The following is a 23,316-nucleotide window of genomic DNA, read 5'->3' as shown; positions in this document are numbered from 1 at the left end:
TTCAGGTCAGACTGAAGGACTGAGAAGAGAAGCTGCTTTTATAGAGCGGTCAGGGGGCGGGTCAACCCCAGCATTCAGCAGCCTCGTCAGCATTAGGGCCCGCCTTTGACCTCTGAACCCCCGCCTGAGCCCAGCACAGTTTCTCCAGGTTAGCTTTACCCAAATCTATAAGCACACAGTTACAGCTTTATATTAGTTCATCTGTTGAAGTGAACCACCAAAAGTCACTTCTGACACTGGTTCATATTTGGTTTAGGCTTTAAGACATGTTGTGTTTCATTTGAGCCCAAATGTACGACTGTGATGATTACCGTGGTAACCAAAGCTCCTCAGACTCAAACCTGGGACAAAACAGTTTAACTGCATTTAAGGCTGTTTCATCACAGACACACATGTCTGATACTGGGCAACTCTCTCCACTCTGAGTCAGGACTTTCTCAGCTTAAGGCCTCACTGTCAGCCTTCAGCTCCAATGCAACGGGAAGTGGTTTTTATTAAAATTACAATTATACTGAATCATATGAACTATTTCCTACATCCACAACTTTTCCTTTTGTAATAATTACCACAGAGTTGGTGCCAAGAGCCATGTTTGACAAACAGACTTTGAGCTGAATCCTGTAAACTCAACGTAGTGACGGGAAAAGTGAGGCCTGACCGGCCGTGACGCAAACATCAAATAATGAGTCAATGATTAAACTGAGTTATTACCCAAATCTAAAACAAAGCAACAGAAACATGACAAAATCATTCTTCCCGAGGCTTCGAACGCCACCACACACGTGATCAACACACGCATCGATACACGCTTCAATAGACACTGCTCTAGATCACTCGGCACGATCGGCACATCACTCGTCACTGTTTATGTTTTACATATCTTTGAACTCACTAAGTCGTATTGTTGGGGGCGGAGCTGTTTGTTCTCCTCGAGCCGAGGTCTGGAGCTGTGTGTTTTCAAAGCTAAAGTAACTTCATCTGTTTGTTAAAGTAAGCAGCATGTATTTCCCATCTGTGCTCTGACTGCCATGTTTGTATCTATTCAACAGAAAGCAAAGCCCCTGTTGCTCCGTATGCTCACTTTAATGATCTAAACTCACCTGTAGGCCCTGTTTATGTCGGGGTGTAGCGCTCCCATCTCAACTTTAGGGGTGGTTTCTAAATATTTTGGGTTATGTACAGGTAAAATTGTAATGTATCCTAACAGTGCAGCTCTTAACTGAACTCTTGAATCCAAAGCTCGACTTTATACCTGTGGAAGCATTAATAAATACATAAATACATATATTTGATCTACCTCTGCCTTGGTGTCATTCAGCCAGACTTACCTGGCAGGTGGGGTTAGAAGTGGACCCCTAGCCTTCCCTCGGTTACAAGAGTAAACTCACTGATCATGTAAATCAGGTTCTAATCAGTGTCCTGGCCACAGCTGTATAAGGTCAGACACAGAGGCTGCAAACATCTGTGAAAGAACAGGTCTCTCTCAGGAGCTCAGTGAAGGCCAGCCTGGTACTGAAGCCACCTGTGCAACTACACCAGTCCTGAAATGTCCCAAACATTACAAAGTCAGCTGTGTGTGATGTTAGAACAGAGAGAAATCCTGTTTTTTATGACCAGTATGAGTAAGCCCAGTCGGTGACATGAGGGGGGTCATTATGTCGGGTGTGTGACATTCAGAGTCACGGCTGGTCAAGAGCAGCCCAGGGTCATGCTCGAGCGTGAGCCGGGGGGGGGAGATGCTTAGTCCATGCTGGCGGTGCTCGGTGGTGCTGGCACTTTCCGCTCTATTAAGGGACCGTCATTGCCAAGTGGCCCATCAGGCGTCCCAATATCCTAAAGTGGGTCAAATGCCCTAAAACAAAGTTTCCATAGAGTTTAGCATAGTTATTTGTTGACAGTCCCTTAATAGAGCGGTTGTATATACGGAAAGCCACCACCGAGCACAAGCAAGTAGTCATCACAAGCCTCTCTCCCACCGGCTCGCACTTGACCTTTAACCTTTCACCTGGCCTGTGCTTGTTCCAAGGCTAGGCTAAAGCCGTGAGTCTTGTTGGATTGAACAGGCGCAGCACACCCGACATAGTGACCCTTCCTCACTCATCTCACTGTTTAGGTCATAAAAACATTTACTGGATTTACTGACTCAAACAGGATTTATTTAACACATAAAAACAGAAACTATTCTTGTGAAAACAGAAACTTTTTTTTTCACATGAATGCAGTAAGTTGTACTTCCTCATTTATTTATTTTTTCCCTTACATTTTTTTGTGTGTGTCACTTCCGGGGCTCCGTAGCTCCTGTTTTGCACTGACACAAGCTCTGTCCTCTGGTTTTATTTCTGATTCCAGAGTCGGTCAGTTACAAATCACAGATTTACTGCTGAGAGGAGAAAGACTAACATTTACATAGCAAAGATTTTACTTTGTACAAAAACTATTTCAATTTTAGAAAAATCTCAGTTTCGCCGCCTGACACTTTTTTATACAGAAGCTACAAATACATCAGAAAAATACATTAAAATACTTTTAAATGTTATTTAACAAACATTACTTGTTTAAACACATCATTATCGACTCAAAAATATGCAGGACATTAGTTTTGAAAATGTGTTTTTAGACCCTCATGTCATTGACCCGTTTATATTCTTTAACCGTGAAGCCAATGGAGGTAAATGATGTTCTGGCTACAGAAGGACTGATGTGCCTCTATCAGACACACACACACACACACACACACACACACACACACACACACACACACACACACACACACACACACACACACACACACACACACACACCCCGGAGCCGTCGTCCAGCCCCTGCAGGGCACTGACCCTGAGCCCAGAGGCACATTTCCTGAATCCACAGAGAGAAAGACGTTTTTGCAGCTCTTTTCTCTTGTTTTGTCTTTTTGCAGTTTTGCATTTTTGGTTTGTTGCGATTTTTTATGCTTTTTTGCAGAAGTTTTTACTTTTTTTAATGATTTTGTCATGTTTCTGTTGCTTTGTTTTAGATTTGGGTAATAACTTACTTTAATCATTGACTCATTATTTGCGTCACGGCCGGTCAGGCCTCACTTTTCCCGTCACTACGTTGAGTTTACAGGATTCAGCTCAAAGTCTGTTTGTCAAACATGGCTCTTGGCACCAACTCTGTGGTAATTATTACAAAAGGAAAAGTTGTGGATGTAGGAAATAGTTCATATGATTCAGTATAATTGTAATTTTAATAAAAACCACTTCCCGTTGCATTGGAGCTGAAGGCTGACAGTGAGGCCTTAAGCTGAGAAAGTCCTGACTCAGAGTGGAGAGAGTTGCCCAGTATCAGACATGTGTGTCTGTGATGAAACAGCCTTAAATGTAGTTAAACTGTTTTGTCTCCAGGTTTGAGTCTGAGGAGCTTTGGTTACCACGGTAATCATCACAGTCGTACATTTGGGCTCAAATGAAACACAACATGTCTTAAAACCTAAACCAAATATGACCCAGTGTCAGAAGTGACTTTTGGTGGTTCACTTCAACAGATGAACTAATATAAAGCTGTAACTGTGTGTGTGTGTGGGGGGGGGGGGTAAAGGGCGGCAGACAGGGCGAACTCACCGGCTTTCTCTCTCACACTGTATAAACTCGAGCTCCACATAAGCGGGTCATCTCTGAGACAAACACACATGCACTTCTTACACACACACATGCACTTCTTACACAGACACGTGCACTTCTTACAGACGAAGCCGTCTGGCGTAAAGTCGTACGTCCGCTTGTGCCTTAGGCTTAAAGAATCAATGACCGCCTTTGCCTCCTGTGGGGGCACCAACATCTGACCTGGACTGTTGGTCTTTCATCTTCGTTTTTTTCAGCAAGCTTTTAGATTTGGGTAAAGCTAAACTGGAGAAACTGTGCTGGGCTCAGACGGGGGTTCAGAGGTCAAAGGCGGGCCCTAATGCTGACGAGGCTGTTGAATGCTGGGGTTGACCCGCCCCCTGACCGCTCTATAAAAGCAGCTTCTCTTCTCAGTCCTTCAGTCTGACCTGAAGTGAAGGTAAGGCTCTTCATGGCTCAGGTCTTTCACACACAGATCTTCTTCTTAGTTGTACCTGATGATTTCAGATGGCTGTGAACTTCCCCCTGACCGGCCTCCTCTGTGTGACCGCTCTGCTGACCACAGGAGCTGTGAGTTACGCCTCATGTATCAGTCTGTCTTTTTGATCAGGCTTGAATAACTCTGCTCATTGTTCCTCCCTCACAGGCGGAGGGAAATGACCACGGTGAGTTTGACCACAGTCACTTTCATACACAGCACACTTACTTTGATTCATTAATAATCATATTATTTTCATAAAGGCTGTCCTGCCGGCTGGTCTCCGTTTGGAACTCGCTGTTTCAAGTTCTTTGAGTCTAAGTTGGGTTGGGCACAAGCAGAGGTACAGCACTGATAATAACACTGACTCTGCTTAAAGTGGACACATCCGGTTTGGACTTGGACCTGTGACCATGCACTGGTTTGGGACGGACCCACAGGCTCCTGACGTGTCTAAAGACTAAACTTTAGGATTCCTGACTTCCTGGTTGCTTTTGAACCGTGGGCAGATTGAGAGGCTCAGGTCAGAAAAGGCCGACATGGTGCAGTGTTTAGTTTCATTACGCTTCCTAAATGAATGTGTGGAGTTGTTTGTGGAGGTGAGTCTAAATGTAAAGGTACACACAGGCACAGGTCTGACTGAGTGCTGTCGCTCCAGTAGGTGAAGCTCACTGACTTGAGTCTTGAGGTTCTTTCACATCAGGCATTTTCAGTAGAACCTCACGATGGAGGCCTCAGCAGCCTAAATGCACTGACTGTTCCACATTGTCTTTACTGTATGACAGGTTGGTCACAGGCTTGTAAATCTGCCTCAGGCCACTTGAGTCTTTATATAAAAGGTCTCTAAAGATTCATGATAAAGGCAGACGCTTCCATCGCTGTCATGTCCTCGTAAAATAATCCACACAAGTCTGATGTATAAGATCCTCCATGACGCCGCTGCTCCTCCACTAAAACAGTTCATCTCTCTGGGCTCTGAAACAACAGCTCCAACCACTGGATCTCCAGTGCGAGGCCAATGCAGGATCCCCAAACCAAAGACAGCGTTTGGAAACTCGTCGCTCGTCAGTGGAATAAGTTCCTACAGAGCTGAGAACAAGCACAAACTCTTACACGTTCTCACGCCGGGCACAGAAATGGCTCTGGTCAAATCAAACTTGCACCACATGTGACGGATGTACAGTGGGGCAAAAAAGTATTTAGTCAGCCACCAATTGTGCAAGTTCTCCCACTTAAAATAATGACAGAGGTCTGTAATGTTCATCATAGATTCACTTCAACTGTGAGAGGCAGAATGTGAAAAAAAAAAATCCAGGAATTCACATTGTAGGATTTTTAAAGAATTTATTTGTAAATTATGGTGGAAAATAAGTATTTGGTCAATAACACAAATTCAACACAATACTGTAATATAACCTTTGTTGGCAATAACAGGTCAAACGATTACTATCGGTCTGTCCCAGGTTTGCACACACAGTAGCTGGTATTTTGGCCCATTCCTCCTGCAGATCTTCTCCAGAGCAGTGATGTTTTGGGGCTGTCGCCGAGCAACACGGACTCTCAACTCCCTCCACAGATTTTCTACGGGGTTGAGGTCTGGAGACTGGCTAGGCCACTCCAGGACTTTCAAATGCTTCTTACGGAGCCAGTCCTTCGATACCCCGGGCGGTTCTTACGGAGCCAGTCCTTCGTTGCCCGGGCGGTTCTTACGGAGCCAGTCCTTCGATGCCCCGGCGGGTTCTTACGGAGCCAGTCCTTCGATACCCCGGCGGGTTCTTACGGAGCCAGTCCTTCGATGCCCGGGCGGTTCTTACGGAGCCAGTCCTTCGATACCCGGGCGGTTCTTACAGAGCCAGTCCTTCGATGCCCGGGCGGTTCTTACGGAGCCAGTCCTTCGATGCCCGGGCGGTTCTTACGGAGCCAGTCCTTCGATGCCCGGGCGGTTCTTACGGAGCCAGTCCTTCGATGCCCGGGCGGTTCTTACAGAGCCAGTCCTTCGATACCCGGGCGGTTCTTACGGAGCCAGTCCTTCGATGCCCGGGCGGTTCTTACGGAGCCAGTCCTTCGATGCCCGGGCGGTTCTTACGGAGCCAGTCCTTCGTTGCCCGGGCGGTTCTTACGGAGCCAGTCCTTCGATGCCCGGGCGGTTCTTACGGAGCCAGTCCTTCGATACCCGGGCGGTTCTTACGGAGCCAGTCCTTCGTTGCCCGGGCGGTTCTTACGGAGCCAGTCCTTCGTTGCCTGGGCGGTTCTTACGGAGCCAGTCCTTCGATGCCCGGGCGGTTCTTACGGAGCCAGTCCTTCGTTGTCCGGGCGGTTCTTACGGAGCCAGTCCTTCGTTGTCCGGGCGGTTCTTACGGAGCCAGTCCTTCGATGCCCGGGCGGTTCTTACGGAGCCAGTCCTTCGATGCCCGGGCGGTTCTTACGGAGCCAGTCCTTCGTTGTCCGGGCGGTTCTTACGGAGCCAGTCCTTCGATGTCTTACGGAGCCAGTCCTTCGTTGCCCGGGCGGTGTGTTTGGGATCATGGTCATGCTGAGAGACCCAGCCACGTTTCATCTTCAAAGCTCTCACTGATGGAAGGAGGTTTTGGCTCAAAATCTCCCGATACATGGCCCCATTCATTCTTTCCTTAACACGGATCAGTCGTCCTGTCCCCTTAGCAGAAAAACAGCCCCAAAGCAGGATGTTTCCCCCCCCATGCTTCACAGTAGGTCTGGTGTTCTTGGGATGCAGCTCAGTATTCTTCTTCCTCCAAACACGACCAGTTGAGTTTATACCAAACAGTTCTACTTTGGTTTCATCTGACCACATGACATTCTCCCAATCCTCTGCTGTATCATCCATGTGGTCTCTGGCAAACTTCAGACGGGCCTGGACGTGCACTGGCTTAAGCAGGGGGACACGTCTGGGACTCCCTGTCGTTGTAGTTACTGATGGTCACCTTTGTTACTTTGGTCCCAGCTCTCTGCAGGTCATTCACCAGGTCATTCACCAGGTCCTTCACCAGGTCCTTCACCAGGTCATTCACCAGGTCCTTCACCAGGTCATTCACCAGGTCCTTCACCAGGTCCTTCACCAGGTCATTCACCAGGTCATTCACCAGGTCATTCACCAGGTCCTTCACCAGGTCCTTCACCAGGTCATTCACCAGGTCATTCACCAGGTCATTCACCAAGTCCCCCGTGTGGTTCTGGGATTGTTGCTCACCGTTCTCATGATCATTGTGACCCCACGGGATGAGCTCTTGCCTGGAGCCCCAGATCGAGGGAGATGATCAGTGGTCTTGTATGTCTTCCATGTTCTGATAATTGCTCCCACAGTTGAGTTTTTCACACCGAGCTGCTTGCCTATTGTAGATTCACTCTTCCCAGTCTGGTGCAGGTCTACAGTTCTTTTCCTGGTGTCCTTCCACAGCTCTTTGGTCTTGGCCATAGTGGAGTTTGGAGTCTGACTGTTTGAGGCTGTGGACAGGTGTCTTTTATACAGATCACCAGTTCAAACAGGTGCCATTAATACAGGTAACGAGTGGAGGACAGAAGAGCTTCTTAAAGAAGAAGTTACAGGTCTGTGAGAGCCAGAGAAGTGACCGAATACTTATTTTCCACCATCATTTACAAATAAATTCTTTAAAAATCCTACAATGTGAATTCCTGGATTTTTCTCACATTCTGTCTCAATTGCACAATTGGTGTCTGACTAAATACTTTTTTGCCCCACTGTATGCGTGTGTGTTTTATCTGATGGTTGTGTGTGTGAAGATTTGCTTTTACTATTATGAACAACATCAGCCCAGGGACGACGGGTGGAAATTAGCACTAGAGCTTTAACCTGGTACAGCATCTCTCCCCTTGAGGTTCATGTTTATTGTTCACTGTCCCTGTTTTTCTAAATAAATAAAATAAACTTTTTTGTTCCAGGAAAGCTGCCTTTGTCATGGTGCAAACCTGGCCTCCATCCACAGCGCCGAGGAGAACGCCTTCGTCGCAGATCTCATCAAACAGGCTACCGGAGGAAACCTGCGGACCTGGATCGGTGGACACAACGCAGTTAATGTCAGTTTGTTCCAAACATCATTTAAATCCTGTTAGTCGAGTTGTTCAGAGTTGAAATGTGTGAAATGATCATCAGGACGCTGTGTGGATGTGGAGCGACGGGTCTGTTTGGGATTATTCAAACTGGAAACAAGGCGAACCAAACAATTACCAGGGGAAAGAGCATTTTGCTGAAATCAATTATGAAGGTAACGGTTCACAAAAGTCTGTTCAAAATAAGAAAAGAGAATATCCTCCAATGAAGAAGTCACAGCAGCCAATAATGAGAGGCACCTGCCTGCAGACCTCCACTGTGAGGACGCCTCCACTGTGAGGACGGGAAATGCACGGGATACGTTTCAAAATAAAATCGCAAACGCACTTCAGGTTGAATCTCTTTCCTCCCAGAAGTATTAATTAGTACAAAAAATATCACGTAAAATCTACCTCCGCGGTCCGGCCGTTTATGGTTAATACTAACACTCTTAACTTTCGCCTTTCATTCTCTCTCTGTAATGCCTTGCAGTACGGGTGCAGTACTTCTAGGCCACCAGCGTCAAATTGGCGGCGCTGTTTCGCTCCTCCCGCAAAGTTAAGGAAACAAAGTTATTGCCCTTTGTTTTCAGTCACAGAGCGTCGTAGCACATCGACTTCCCAGTTTTCCAGGGCAGAAACAGTGTGAAAATATAAATGAATAAAGCCCAGTCTGCCCTAACCCCACACACTGATCATATCAGCTGATGTCCGGACTCTCGCGCCTGCGCAGCCCACATACACAACCCCCTGCGCGCTGCTTTGTGGAGAAGGACTTGTTTTTGGACAATGTTTTGAATGAAGGGGAGCGCGTGGCTCGGGCAGCGCTGTAGGCGCGCGCATCCACTTTACAGACTCTTTCAATCCTTCAGCGACAGCTCCAGAGTCCGAATGTAAAACGCACTTCAGCGCTTTGTTGTAAAACACAGACTAGCCCACACCTGTCACTGCCTTTGCCCAATGCTGCTGTCACGAGCCCCCGCAGAGACTGAGAAATGCGCATTGATGAGCGACATGGAGGACTCTCAGAGCGGGGATGAACAGGGAAGGTGGCGTAGACAGAGGAGACGCTGAGCTGACTCCTCCAGCGCCATGAGGATCGTTAATAAGCCTCTATCACTATCAGCCATTCTCAGGGTTTTATTTTATACCCAGACAACACGGGAGCACGAGCGCAGCCTAGAGGGAACCGTGTCTGTCGGCAGAGACGGAGAAAGAGAGAGAGGGATGAGAAGTCGAGGAAATTGTTGTGAAGTTTGGACTGGTGTCTAATTGGACAGAGAGAAAATAACACTGCGCACGTGATGATAAACGTAGTGGTTATACGGTAATGCTGCAGGTTTTCTAGTGGTTATACAGGTATACCTGCGTTACACGTACACTACACCACTGGTTATACAGCGTATACCTGCGTTACACGTACACTACACCACTGGTTATACAGCGTATACCTGCGTTACACGTACACTACACCACTGGTTATACAGCGTATACCTGCGTTACACGTACACTACACCACTGGTTATACAGCGTATACCTGTGTTACACGTACACTACACCACTGGTTAGAGTTGTGGCGGTTGAGTCCAAAGTAGTGCTACTCTGGACATACGCTGACTCGCCGGCCTCCCTCGAATTAAAAGGCAGGTAAAATCGGCATTTAAACGCACTCATTCCTCCGCCCCCACCCAAAAAAAGTACGCACTTCCCGTCCTGACAGTGGAGGCGTCCTGACAGTGGAGGCGTCCTGACAGTGGAGGTCTGCAGGCAGCACGTCGTGCCAATAATAAATGAATCACTTTTATCATTTCCTTTCTCTCTGCCAGTGTCCCTGTGTTGGAACGACAGCCCCCTCACCAAGGCTCTGTACTACATCTGTGCCAAAGACGCACAGAAGTCCCTGTCCCTGACTCTGGGGGACTTCCACTGTAAATGTTCCCCCAACACCAGCTGATCCTGAATCCACCCGGCTGCATCTGACCCTCTGTAGCTCTGGCTTCTGATCATTAAAACCGGATCAACCTGGGAGTCTGGATTCTTTCTGTGTCTTAGATATGGGGGACTTGATAATCAATCAAACCAATCAATCAAACTTTATTTATAAAGCGCTTTTCATACCGAAAGGTCTCACAAAGTGCTTTACAGATACAACATTTACAACAATGTGCCTGCACAACCTCCCATATATATATATACATTTATATATTAGGACTAAATAAATAGATTAGTCAGATAAAGCTAAGCTAAAAAGGCGGGTCTTGAGCTGCTCTTAAAAACATGAACGTTCTCCTCAGCCCTGAGCTCCTCCTCAGCCCTGAGCTCCTCCTCAGCCCTGAGCTCCTCCTCAGCCCTGAGCTCCTCCTCAGCCCTGAGCTCCTCCTCCTCAGCCCTGAGCTCCTCCTCAGGTCTGAGCTCCTCCTCAGGTCTGAGCTCCTCCTCAGGTCTGAGCTCCTCCTCAGCCCTGAGCTCCTCCTCAGGTCTGAGCTCCTCCTCAGGTCTGAGCTCCTCCTCAGGTCTGAGCTCCTCCTCAGGTCTGAGCTCCTCCTCAGCTCTGAGCTCCTCCTCAGGTCTGAGCTCCTCCTCAGGTCTGAGCTCCTCCTCAGCCCTGAGCTCCTCCTCAGGTCTGAGCTCCTCCTCAGCCCTGAGCTCCTCCTCAGGTCTGAGCTCCTCCTCAGGTCTGAGCTCCTCCTCAGGTCTGAGCTCCTCCTCAGCTCTGAGCTCCTCCTCAGGTCTGAGCTCCTCCTCAGGTCTGAGCTCCTCCTCAGGTCTGAGCTCCTCCTCAGCCCTGAGCTCCTCCTCAGCCCTGAGCTCCTCCTCAGGTCTGAGCTCCTCCTCAGCCCTGAGCTCCTCCTCAGCCCTGAGCTCCTCCTCAGGTCTGAGCTCCTCCTCAGCTCTGAGCTCCTCCTCAGCCCTGAGCTCCTCCTCAGGTCTGAGCTCCTCCTCAGCCCTGAGCTCCTCCTCAGCCCTGAGCTCCTCCTCAGGTCTGAGCTCCTCCTCAGCCCTGAGCTCCTCCTCAGGCCTGAGCTCCTCCTCAGGTCTGAGCTCCTCCTCCTCAGGTCTGAGCTCCTCCTCAGGTCTGAGCTCCTCCTCAGGTCTGAGCTCCTCCTCAGGTCTGAGCTCCTCCTCAGGTCTGAGCTCCTCCTCAGGTCTGAGCTCCTCCTCAGGTCTGAGCTCCTCCTCAGGTGGTTCCAGAGGCGAGGGCCGTAATATTGAGTCTTTTGTTGACTTTAGGAATAACTAGGAGGCCCCTGAGGAGGAGCGAAGGGGCCGTGAAGGTTCATAAGGTCAAAGCAGTTCTGAAAGATAAGAAGGACCAAGACCATTAAGACATTTAAAAACCATTAAAAGAACTTTAAAATCGACCCTGAAACACACAGGGCCAATGCAGCGATTCTCAAACCGGTGTAATGTAGTCCCGCCTCCTGGTCTTCGTCAGGTGTCATGTGGCCCCGCCTCCTGGTCTTCGTCAGGTGTAATGTGGTCCCGCCTCCTGGTCTTCGTCAGGAGGAAATGGGGCGACTCTGGCTATGTTCTTTAGATGTAAAAACCTCTCTTTGTGATATTCTTAATGTGTGGAATAAACGCCAGCTCAGAGTCAAAGATCACACCAGGTTCTTCTCCTGTGAGGAAGGATTCATAGACAGTGACTGTAGTTTGGGTAAAAGTCTCTCTCTCTGGGCCTCAGGACCGATGACTAAAACTTCAGTTTTGTCCTGGTTAAGCTGGAGAAAGTTTTCTGCCATCCAGGATTTGATTCTAAAATGCAGTTAAAAAGTGCATCTATTGGCCTGGTGTCATCAGGAGACATGGAGATGTATAACTGTGTATCATCAGCATAACTGTGAAAGTTGACTCCGTGTCTCCTGATGACATCACTGAGAGGAGCATATACAGGTTAAAAAGCACTGGGCCTGAGAGCGACCCCTGGGGGACACCACATGTAATTCCATGCACCTTAGAGGAGCAGGTATCCACACTCACCATGAATGTCCTGTCTGTGAGGGAGGAAGTAAACCATTTGTGTTCAGCACCAGAGAGGCCGATGTGTTTTAAACGAGTTATAAGAATAGTGTGGTCGACTGTATCAAAGGCAGCGCTCAGATCCAGAAGAACCAACACTGTGACCTTCTGTGAGTCATCATTTAATCTAAAGTCATTTAAAATCTGTAAGAGGGCGGTCTCGGTGCTGTGGTTTACCCTAAAGCCGGACTGGAATTTCTCAAGGACATTTTGTGCAGTAAAAAAATCATTAAGTTGTTAAGTTACGTTTTTCTAAGATTTTGCTTAAAAATGGTAAATTGGAAACTGGTCTGAAATTGTTAAAATCTTTACCGTCCAAATTGCTCTTCTTCAACAGGGGCCTCACCACCGCCCCTTTAAAGGCAGCAGGGAAGACCCCCGTCTGAAGAGAGATATTCTCTGGTAAAGACAAAGACAGGCTAAAGCGATTAGTGATATAAAAATAAAAGATTACAGACTAAAATGGTGTAACCAATAATGAGGACAATTGTTGAAAAATATGACAAGATTTCATTACAATAATTATAATTTTGGAGTGGGATTATCTCTTCTCGACCCTGCAAAGGTTTGGATTTGGTTCCAGTTTCGTATCTTTTATAATATTATGTTCAGCCACAGACATCTGTTCAAACTAATGGTTTGAACTCCTCCTCCCTCTAGGGCGTTTAGCAGACAGGGCTGTCCGTTATCACCGCGGTTATTTGTCTGGACCATCGAGCCCTTGGCCATTACATTAGAACCATTAAAGGACACTCTGGGAGAACGTATGGTTTCTCTGTACGCCAGGGCTGGACTGTCCCGGCCCTCGAGAAACATCAGTCATATTCAATGCAATAGTGGAGGTGATGAGCAAAACAATCAGCCCTTTGTTTGAACTAAACCAGTGGAAGCTACGAATGGACAATAGTTACATGTTTGTGCAGAACTCAAGCTCACGCCTCACAGCACTGAACACTTTCATCTCCTCCTTTACAACCTGATGGAACTTTCATAAAATTACTTAACAATCTTAAAATGTGAGTCAGTTAATGAAGTTCCTCTCGCGACTGCAACACAAAATATAGCCGCAAGCGGCGATTATCGGCCCTCGCCGGCCGCCCGCCCCCTTTGTCTCCCTCAATCTAAATTTACAGTATTGTTACTGCCTTTATGTTTGTTTGCTTTTTAAGTTTTTTCCCTAAGGTCTTTGTTTTAGGATTTTAATGTGCCCTCTCGGTATCTGACAAGTTTTTGTCCGAAAAAAAACAAACAGTTTTTTGACAATGCTGAGAATTCTGCTCTTAATTGATACATTATACAGAGAAAAATGTGACACCGTGTTCCAAATTATTCTGCAAATCACATTTTTCTCAGATTTCCTAAACTGTCGACTCAAATGAGAGTCAGCCTCATTTCAGTCTGTAACTGGTCGAGGATCATTTAAATGTGGTTGACGGCACGGTGGCGCAGCGGTTAGAGCCTCCGCTTCACAGCAAGAAGGTCCCGGGTTCAATTCCCACCTGGACGAGGTCTTTCTGTGTGGAGTTTGCATGTTCTCCCCGTGTCTGCGTAGGTTTCCCCTACCACTAACAACATGTACAATAGGTGAATCCTCCAGCCAGGTGATTCTGACCATCAGCCTGGCTCCACATCATGGAGGCGGGTCCCCGGGCGCGGCACTGCCGTCGACCACTGCTCCTCACGGGTCGACCACTGCTCCTGACGGGTCGACCACTGCTCCTCACGGGTCGACCACTGCTCCTCACGGGTCGACCACTGCTCCTCACGGGTCGACCACAGCTCCTCATGGGTCGACCACTGCTCCTTACGGGTCGACCACTGCTCCTCACGGGTCGACCACTGCTCCTCACGGGTCGACCACTGCTCCTGACGGGTCGACCACTGCTCCTCATGGGTCGCCCACTGCTCCTCACGGGTCGACCACTGCTCCTCACGGGTCGACCACTGCTCCTCAAGGGTCGACCACTGCTCCTCACGGGTCGACCACTGCTCCTCACGGGTCGACCACTGCTCCTCACGGGTCGACCACTGCTCCTTACGGGTCGACCACTGCTCCTTACGGGTCGACCACTGCTCCTTACGGGTCGACCACTGCTCCTGACATGTCGACCACTGCTCCTGACGGGTCGACCACTGCTCCTTACGGGTCGACCACTTCTCCTGACGGGTCGACCACTGCTCCTCACGGGTCGACCACTGCTCCTGACGGGTCGACCACTGCTCCTCACGGGTCGACCACTGCTCCTTACGGGTCGACCACTGCTCCTCACGGGTCGACCACTGCTCCTCACGGGTCGACCACTGCTCCTCACGGGTCGACCACTGCTCCTCACGGGTCGACCACTGCTCCTTACAGGTCGACCACTGCTCCTCACGGGTCGACCACTGCTCCTCACGGGTCGACCACTGCTCCTTACAGGTCGACCACTGCTCCTCATGGGTCGACCACTGCTCCTCACGGGTCGACCACTGCTCCTCACGGGTCGACCACTGCTCCTCACGGGTCGACCACTGCTCCTCACGGGTCGACCACTGCTCCTCACGGGTCGACCACTGCTCCTCACGGGTCGACCACTGCTCCTCACGGGTCGACCACTGCTCCTTACGGGTCGACCACTTCTCCTTACGGGTCGACCACTGCTCCTCATGGGTCGACCACTGCTCCTCACGGGTCGACCACTGCTCCTTACGGGTCGACCACTGCTCCTTACTGGTCGACCACTGCTCCTCACGGGTCGACCACTGCTCCTCATGGGTCGACCACTGCTCCTCACTGGTCGACCACTGCTCCTCACGGGTCGACCACTGCTCCTCATGGGTCGACCACTGCTCCTCACGGGTCGACCACTGCTCCTCACGGGTCGACCACTGCTCCTTACTGGTCGACCACTGCTCCTGACGGGTCGACCACTGCTCCTCACGGGTCGACCACTGCTCCTCACGGGTCGACCACTGCTCCTTACGGGTCGACCACTGCTCCTCACGGGTCGACCACTGCTCCTCATGGGTCGACCACTGCTCCTCATGGGTCGACCACTGCTCCTCATGGGTCGACCACTGCTCCTTACGGGTCGACCACTGCTCCTTACGGGTCGACCACTGCTCCTCATGGGTCGACCACTGCTCCTCACGGGTCGACCACTGCTCCTTACTGGTCGACCACTGCTCCTCACGGGTCGACCACTGCTCCTCACGGGTCGACCACTGCTCCTTACGGGTCGACCACTGCTCCTCACGGGTCGACCACTGCTCCTCATGGGTCGACCACTGCTCCTCATGGGTCGACCACTGCTCCTCATGGGTCGACCACTGCTCCTTACGGGTCGACCACTGCTCCTTACGGGTCGACCACTGCTCCTCATGGGTCGACCACTGCTCCTCATGGGTCGACCACTGCTCCTTACGGGTCGACCACTGCTCCTTACTGGTCGACCACTGCTCCTCACGGGTCGACCACTGCTCCTCATGGGTCGACCACTGCTCCTTACGGGTCGACCACTGCTCCTGACGGGTCGACCACTGCTCCTCATGGGTCGCCCACTGCTCCTCATGGGTCGACCACTGCTCCTCATGGGTCGACCACTGCTCCTGACGGGTCGACCACTGCTCCTGACGGGTCGACCACTGCTCCTCACGGGTCGACCACTGCTCCTGACGGGTCGACCACTGCTCCTTACGGGTCGACCACTGCTCCTGACGGGTCGACCACTGCTCCTCACGGGTCGACCACTGCTCCTCATGGGTCGACCACTGCTCCTCATGGGTCGACCACTGCTCCTTACGGGTCGACCACTGCTCCTCACGGGTCGACCACTGCTCCTCACGGGTCGACCACTGCTCCTTACGGGTCGACCACTGCTCCTTATGGGTCGACCACTGCTCCTCACGGGTCGACCACTGCTCCTCATGGGTCGACATCTGCTCCTCACGGGTCGACCACTGCTCCTCACGGGTCGACCACTGCTCCTTACGGGTCGACCACTGCTCCTTACGGGTCGACCACTGCTCCTTACGGGTCGACCACTGCTCCTCACGGGTCGACCACTGCTCCTCACGGGTCGACCACTGCTCCTCACGGGTCGACCACTGCTCCTCACGGGTCGACCACTTCTCCTCACGGGTCGACCACTGCTCCTCACGGGTCGACCACTGCTCCTTACGGGTCGACCACTGCTCCTCACGGGTCGACCACTGCTCCTGACGGGTCGACCACTGCTCCTCACGGGTCGACCACTGCTCCTCACGGGTCGACCACTGCTCCTCACGGGTCGACCACTGCTCCTCACGGGTCGACCACTGCTCCTTATGGGTCGACCACTGCTCCTCACGGGTCGACCACTGCTCCTCATGGGTCGACATCTGCTCCTCACGGGTCGACCACTGCTCCTCACGGGTCGACCACTGCTCCTTACGGGTCGACCACTGCTCCTTACGGGTCGACCACTGCTCCTCACGGGTCGACCACTGCTCCTCACGGGTCGACCACTGCTCCTCAAGGGTCGACCACTGCTCCTCACGGGTCGACCACTGCTCCTCACGGGTCGACCACTGCTCCTGACATGTCGACCACTGCTCCTGACGGGTCGACCACTGCTCCTTACGGGTCGACCACTTCTCCTGACGGGTCGACCACTGCTCCTTACGGGTCGACCACTGCTCCTTACGGGTCGACCACTGCTCCTCACGGGTCGACCACTGCTCCTTACGGGTCGACCACTGCTCCTCACGGGTCGACCACTGCTCCTCACGGGTCGACCACTGCTCCTCACGGGTCGACCACTGCTCCTCACGGGTCGACCACTGCTCCTTACAGGTCGACCACTGCTCCTCACGGGTCGACCACTGCTCCTCACGGGTCGACCACTGCTCCTCACGGGTCGACCACTGCTCCTCACGGGTCGACCACTGCTCCTTACGGGTCGACCACTTCTCCTTATGGGTCGACCACTGCTCCTCATGGGTCGACCACTGCTCCTTACGGGTCGACCACTGCTCCTGAAGAGTCGACCACTGCTCCTCACGGGTCGATCACTGCTCCTCACGGGTCGACCACTGCTCCTCATGGGTCGACCACTGCTCCTCATGGGTCGACCACTGCTCCTTACGGGTCGACCACTGCTCCTTACTGGTCGACCACTGCTCCTCACGGGTCGACCACTGCTCCTCATGGGTCGACCACTGCTCCTTACGGGTCGACCACTGCTCCTGACGGGTCGACCACTGCTCCTCATGGGTCGCCCACTGCTCCTCATGGGTCGACCACTGCTCCTCATGGGTCGACCACTGCTCCTGACGGGTCGACCACTGCTCCTGACGGGTCGACCACTGCTCCTCACGGGTCGACCACTGCTCCTGACGGGTCGACCACTGCTCCTTACGGGTCGACCACTGCTCCTCATGGGTCGACCACTGCTCCTCATGGGTCGACCACTGCTCCTCATGGGTCGACCACTGCTCCTCACGGGTCGACCACTGCTCCTCATGGGTCGACCACTGCTCCTGAAGGGTCGACCACTGCTCCTCATGGGTCGACCACTGCTCCTCACGGGTCGACCACTGCTCCTGACGGGTCGACCACTGCTCCTCACGGGTCGACCACTGCTCCTGACGGGTCGACCACTGCTCCTCACGGGTCGACCACTGCTCCTCATGGGTCGACCACTGCTCCTTACGGGTCGACCACTGCTCCTCACGGGTCGACCACTGCTCCTCACGGGTCGACCACTGCTCCTCACGGGTCGACCACTGCTCCTTATGGGTCGACCACTGCTCCTCACGGGTCGACCACTGCTCCTCATGGGTCGACATCTGCTCCTCACGGGTCGACCACTGCTCCTCACGGGTCGACCACTGCTCCTTACGGGTCGACCACTGCTCCTTACGGGTCGACCACTGCTCCTCACGGGTCGACCACTGCTCCTCACGGGTCGACCACTGCTCCTGACGGGTCGACCACTGCTCCTCACGGGTCGACCACTGCTCCTGAAGGGTCGACCACTGCTCCTCATGGGTCGACCACTGCTCCTCACGGGTCGACCACGGCTCCTGACGGGTCGACCACTGCTCCTCACGGGTCGACCACTGCTCCTCACGGGTCGACCACTGCTCCTGAAGGGTCGACCACTGCTCCTCATGGGTCGACCACTGCTCCTCACGGGTCGACCACTTCTCCTGACGGGTCGACCACTGCTCCTGAAGGGTCGACCACTTCTCCTGACGGGTCGACCACTGCTCCTCACGGGTCGACCACTGCTCCTTACGGGTCGACCACTGCTCCTTACGGGTCGACCACTGCTCCTTACGGGTCGACCACTGCTCCTCACGGGTCGACCACTGCTCCTCACGGGTCGACCACTGCTCCTTACGGGTCGACCACTGCTCCTTACGGGTCGACCACTGCTCCTTACGGGTCGACCACTGCTCCTGAAGGGTCGACCACTGCTCCTCATGGGTCGACCACTGCTCCTCACGGGTCGACCACTGCTCCTCACGGGTCGACCACTGCTCCTCACGGGTCGACCACTGCTCCTCACGGGTCGACCACTTCTCCTCACGGGTCGACCACTGCTCCTCACGGGTCGACCACTGCTCCTCACGGGTCGACCACTGCTCCTCACGGGTCGACCACTGCTCCTCACGGGTCGACCACTGCTCCTCACGGGTCGACCACTTCTCCTCATGGGTCGACCACTGCTCCTCATGGGTCGACCACTGCTCCTTACGGGTCGACCACTGCTCCTCACGGGTCGACCACTGCTCCTTACGGGTCGACCACTGCTCCTCACGGGTCGACCACTTCTCCTTACGGGTCGACCACTGCTCCTCACGGGTCGACCACTGCTCCTCACGGGTCGACCACTGCTCCTTACGGGTCGACCACTGCTCCTCACGGGTCGACCTCTGCTCCTTACGGGTCGACCACTGCTCCTCACGGGTCGACCACTGCTCCTCACGGGTCGACCACTGCTCCTTACGGGTCGACCACTGCTCCTTACGGGTCGACCTCTGCTCCTGAAGGGTCGACCACTGCTCCTCACGGGTCGACCACTGCTCCTTACGGGTCGACCTCTGCTCCTGAAGGGTCGACCACTGCTCCTCACGGGTCGACCACTGCTCCTCACGGGTCGACCACTTCTCCTCACGGGTCGACCACTGCTCCTTACGGGTCGACCACTGCTCCTCACGGGTCGACCACTTCTCCTCACGGGTCGACCACTGCTCCTCACGGGTCGACCACTGCTCCTCACGGGTCGACCACTTCTCCTCACGGGTCGACCACTGCTCCTCACGGGTCGACCACTGCTCCTCACGGGTCGACCACTGCTCCTCACAGGTCGACCACTGCTCCTGACGGGTCGACCACTGCTCCTCACGGGTCGACCACTGCTCCTTACGGGTCGACCACTGCTCCTCACGGGTCGACCACTTCTCCTCACGGGTCGACCACTGCTCCTTACGGGTCGACCACTGCTCCTCACGGGTCGACCACTTCTCGTCACGGGTCGACCACTGCTCCTGACGGGTCGACCACTGCTCCTCACGGGTCGACCACTGCTCCTCACAGGTCGACCACTGCTCCTGACGGGTCGACCACTGCTCCTCACGGGTCGACCACTGCTCCTCATGGGTCGACCACTGCTCCTTACGGGTCGACCACTGCTCCTCACGGGTCGACCACTGCTCCTCACGGGTCGACCACTGCTCCTCACGGGTCGACCACTGCTCCTCACGGGTCGACCACTGCTCCTGACGGGTCGACCACTGCTCCTCATGGGTCGACCACTGCTCCTCACGGGTCGACCACTGCTCCTCATGGGTCGACCACTGCTCCTCACGGGTCGACCACTGCTCCTGACATGTCGACCACTGCTCCTGACGGGTCGACCACTGCTCCTTAAGGGTCGACCACTGCTCCTCACGGGTCGACCACTGCTCCTGACGGGTCGACCACTGCTCCTCACGGGTCGACCACTGCTCCTCATGGGTCGACCACTGCTCCTCACGGGTCGACCACTGCTCCTGACATGTCGACCACTGCTCCTGACGGGTCGACCACTGCTCCTTAAGGGTCGACCACTGCTCCTCACGGGTCGACCACTGCTCCTCACGGGTCGACCACTGCTCCTCACGGGTCGACCACTGCTCCTCATGGGTCGACCACTGCTCCTGACGGGTCGACCACTGCTCCTCATGGGTCGACCACTGCTCCTGACGGGTCGACCACTGCTCCTCATGGGTCGACCACTGCTCCTCACGGGTCGACCACTGCTCCTCACGGGTCGACCACTGCTCCTCATGGGTCGACCACTGCTCCTCACGGGTCGACCACTGCTCCTGACATGTCGACCACTGCTCCTTACGGGTCGACCACTGCTCCTGACGGGTCGACCACTGCTCCTCACGGGTCGACCACTGCTCCTGACATGTCGACCACTGCTCCTCATGGGTCGACCACTGCTCCTCACGGGTCGACCACTGCTCCTTACGGGTCGACCACTGCTCCTCACGGGTCGACCACTGCTCCTTACGGGTCGACCACTGCTCCTGAAGAGTCGACCACTGCTCCTTACGGGTCGACCACTGCTCCTCACGGGTCGACCACTGCTCCTCACGGGTCGACCACTGCTCCTCACGGGTCGACCACTGCTCCTCACGGGTCGACCACTGCTCCTCACGGGTCGACCACTGCTCCTCACGGGTCGACCACTGCTCCTGACGGGTCGACCACTGCTCCTGACGGGTCGACCACTGCTCCTCATGGGTCGACATCTGCTCCTCATGGGTCGACCACTGCTCCTGAAGAGTCGACCACTGCTCCTCATGGGTCGACCACTGCTCCTCACGGGTCGACCACTGCTCCTCACGGGTCGACCACTGCTCCTCACGGGTCGACCACTGCTCCTCACGGGTCGACATCTGCTCCTCATGGGTCGACCACTGCTCCTCATGGGTCGACCACTGCTCCTCACGGGTCGACCACTGCTCCTCACGGGTCGACCACTGCTCCTCACGGGTCGACATCTGCTCCTCATGGGTCGACCACTGCTCCTTACGGGTCGACCACTGCTCCTCATGGGTCGACCACTGCTCCTCATGGGTCGACCACTGCTCCTCACGGGTCGACCACTGCTCCTCACGGGTCGACCACTGCTCCTCACGGGTCGACATCTGCTCCTCATGGGTCGACCACTGCTCCTTACGGGTCGACCACTGCTCCTCACGGGTCGACCACTGCTCCTGACGGGTCGACCACTGCTCCTCATGGGTCGACCACTGCTCCTCATGGGTCGACCACTGCTCCTTACGGGTCGTCCACTGCTCCTCACGGGTCGCCCACTGCTCCTCATGGGTCGACCACTGCTCCTGACGGGTCGACCACTGCTCCTCATGGGTCGACCACTGCTCCTCATGGGTCGACATCTGCTCCTCATGGGTCGACCACTGCTCCTCATGGGTCGACATCTGCTCCTCATGGGTCGACCACTGCTCCTCACGGGTCGACCACTGCTCCTCACGGGTCGACCACTGCTCCTGACGGGTCGACCACTGCTCCTCATGGGTCGACCACTGCTCCTCATGGGTCGACCACTGCTCCTGACGGGTCGACCACTTCTCCTCATGGGTCGACATCTGCTCCTCATGGGTCGACCACTGCTCCTCATGGGTCGACCACTGCTCCTCATGGGTCGACCACTGCTCCTCATGGGTCGACATCTGCTCCTCATGGGTCGACCACTGCTCCTCATGGGTCGACCACTGCTCCTGACGGGTCGACCACTGCTCCTGACGGGTCGACCACTGCTCCTCATGGGTCGACCACTGCTCCTCATGGGTCGACCACTGCTCCTGACGGGTCGACCACTGCTCCTGACGGGTCGACCACTGCTCCTCACGGGTCGACATCTGCTCCTCACGGGTCGACATCTGCTCCTCACGGGTCGACCACTGCTCCTGACGGGTCGACCACTGCTCCTCACGGGTCGACCACTGCTCCTCATGGGTCGACATCTGCTCCTCATGGGTCGACCACTGCTCCTCATGGGTCGACATCTGCTCCTCACGGGTCGACATCTGCTCCTCACGGGTCGACCACTGCTCCTCACGGGTCGACCACTGCTCCTCATGGGTCGACATCTGCTCCTCATGGGTCGACCACTGCTCCTCACGGGTCGACCACTGCTCCTCATGGGTCGACCACTGCTCCTCACGGGTCGACCACTGCTCCTCACGGGTCGACATCTGCTCCTCACGGGTCGACCACTGCTCCTGACGGGTCGACCACTGCTCCTCACGGGTCGACATCTGCTCCTCACGGGTCGACCACTGCTCCTGACGGGTCGACCACTGCTCCTCACGGGTCGACCACTGCTCCTCATGGGTCGACCACTGCTCCTCATGGGTCGACATCTGCTCCTCACGGGTCGACCACTGCTCCTCACGGGTCGACCACTGCTCCTCATGGGTCGACCACTGCTCCTCACGGGTCGACCACTGCTCCTCATGGGTCGACCACTGCTCCTCACGGGTCGACCACTGCTCCTCATGGGTCGACCACTGCTCCTGACGGGTCGACCACTGCTCCTCATGGGTCGACCACTGCTCCTGACGGGTCGACCACTGCTCCTCATGGGTCGACCACTGCTCCTCACGGGTCGACCACTGCTCCTCATGGGTCGACCACTGCTCCTGACGGGTCGACCACTGCTCCTCACGGGTCGACCACTGCTCCTCACGGGTCGACCACTGCTCCTCACGGGTCGACCACTGCTCCTCATGGGTCGACCACTGCTCCTTACGGGTCGACCACTGCTCCTCATGGGTCGACCACTGCTCCTGACGGGTCGACCACTGCTCCTCACGGGTCGACCACTGCTCCTGACGGGTCGACCACTGCTCCTCACGGGTCGACATCTGCTCCTCATGGGTCGACCACTGCTCCTGACGGGTCGACCACTGCTCCTCATGGGTCGACCACTGCTCCTGACGGGTCGACCACTGCTCCTCATGGGTCGACCACTGCTCCTCATGGGTCGACATCTGCTCCTCACGGGTCGACCACTGCTCCTCACGGGTCGACCACTGCTCCTGACGGGTCGACCACTGCTCCTCACGGGTCGACCACTGCTCCTGACGGGTCGACCACTGCTCTTG

General features: G+C 54.3%; 1 protein-coding gene across 1 annotated transcript; it reads left to right on the top strand.

Moving 5' to 3' along the window:
• Nucleotides 1-4,109: 4,109 nt before the first annotated feature.
• Nucleotides 4,110-10,099, top strand: LOC306963440 (galactose-specific lectin nattectin-like; the record flags this gene model as incomplete). Its single annotated transcript, XM_079557007.1, has 6 exons — nt 4,110-4,172; nt 4,249-4,267; nt 4,344-4,423; nt 7,999-8,133; nt 8,210-8,321; nt 9,972-10,099. 6 exons carry the CDS (start codon nt 4,110-4,112, stop codon nt 10,097-10,099), a joined length of 537 nt encoding a protein of 178 aa, XP_079413133.1.
• Nucleotides 10,100-23,316: the final 13,217 nt, after the last annotated feature.

This window comes from Gobius niger, assembly GCF_951799975.1.
Source record: "Gobius niger genome assembly, chromosome: 5".
NCBI classification, from domain to species: domain Eukaryota; kingdom Metazoa; phylum Chordata; class Actinopteri; order Gobiiformes; family Gobiidae; genus Gobius; species Gobius niger.
The sequence above is the reverse complement of the archived record's forward strand: the minus strand, read 5'-3'. Positions and strand labels throughout refer to the sequence as shown.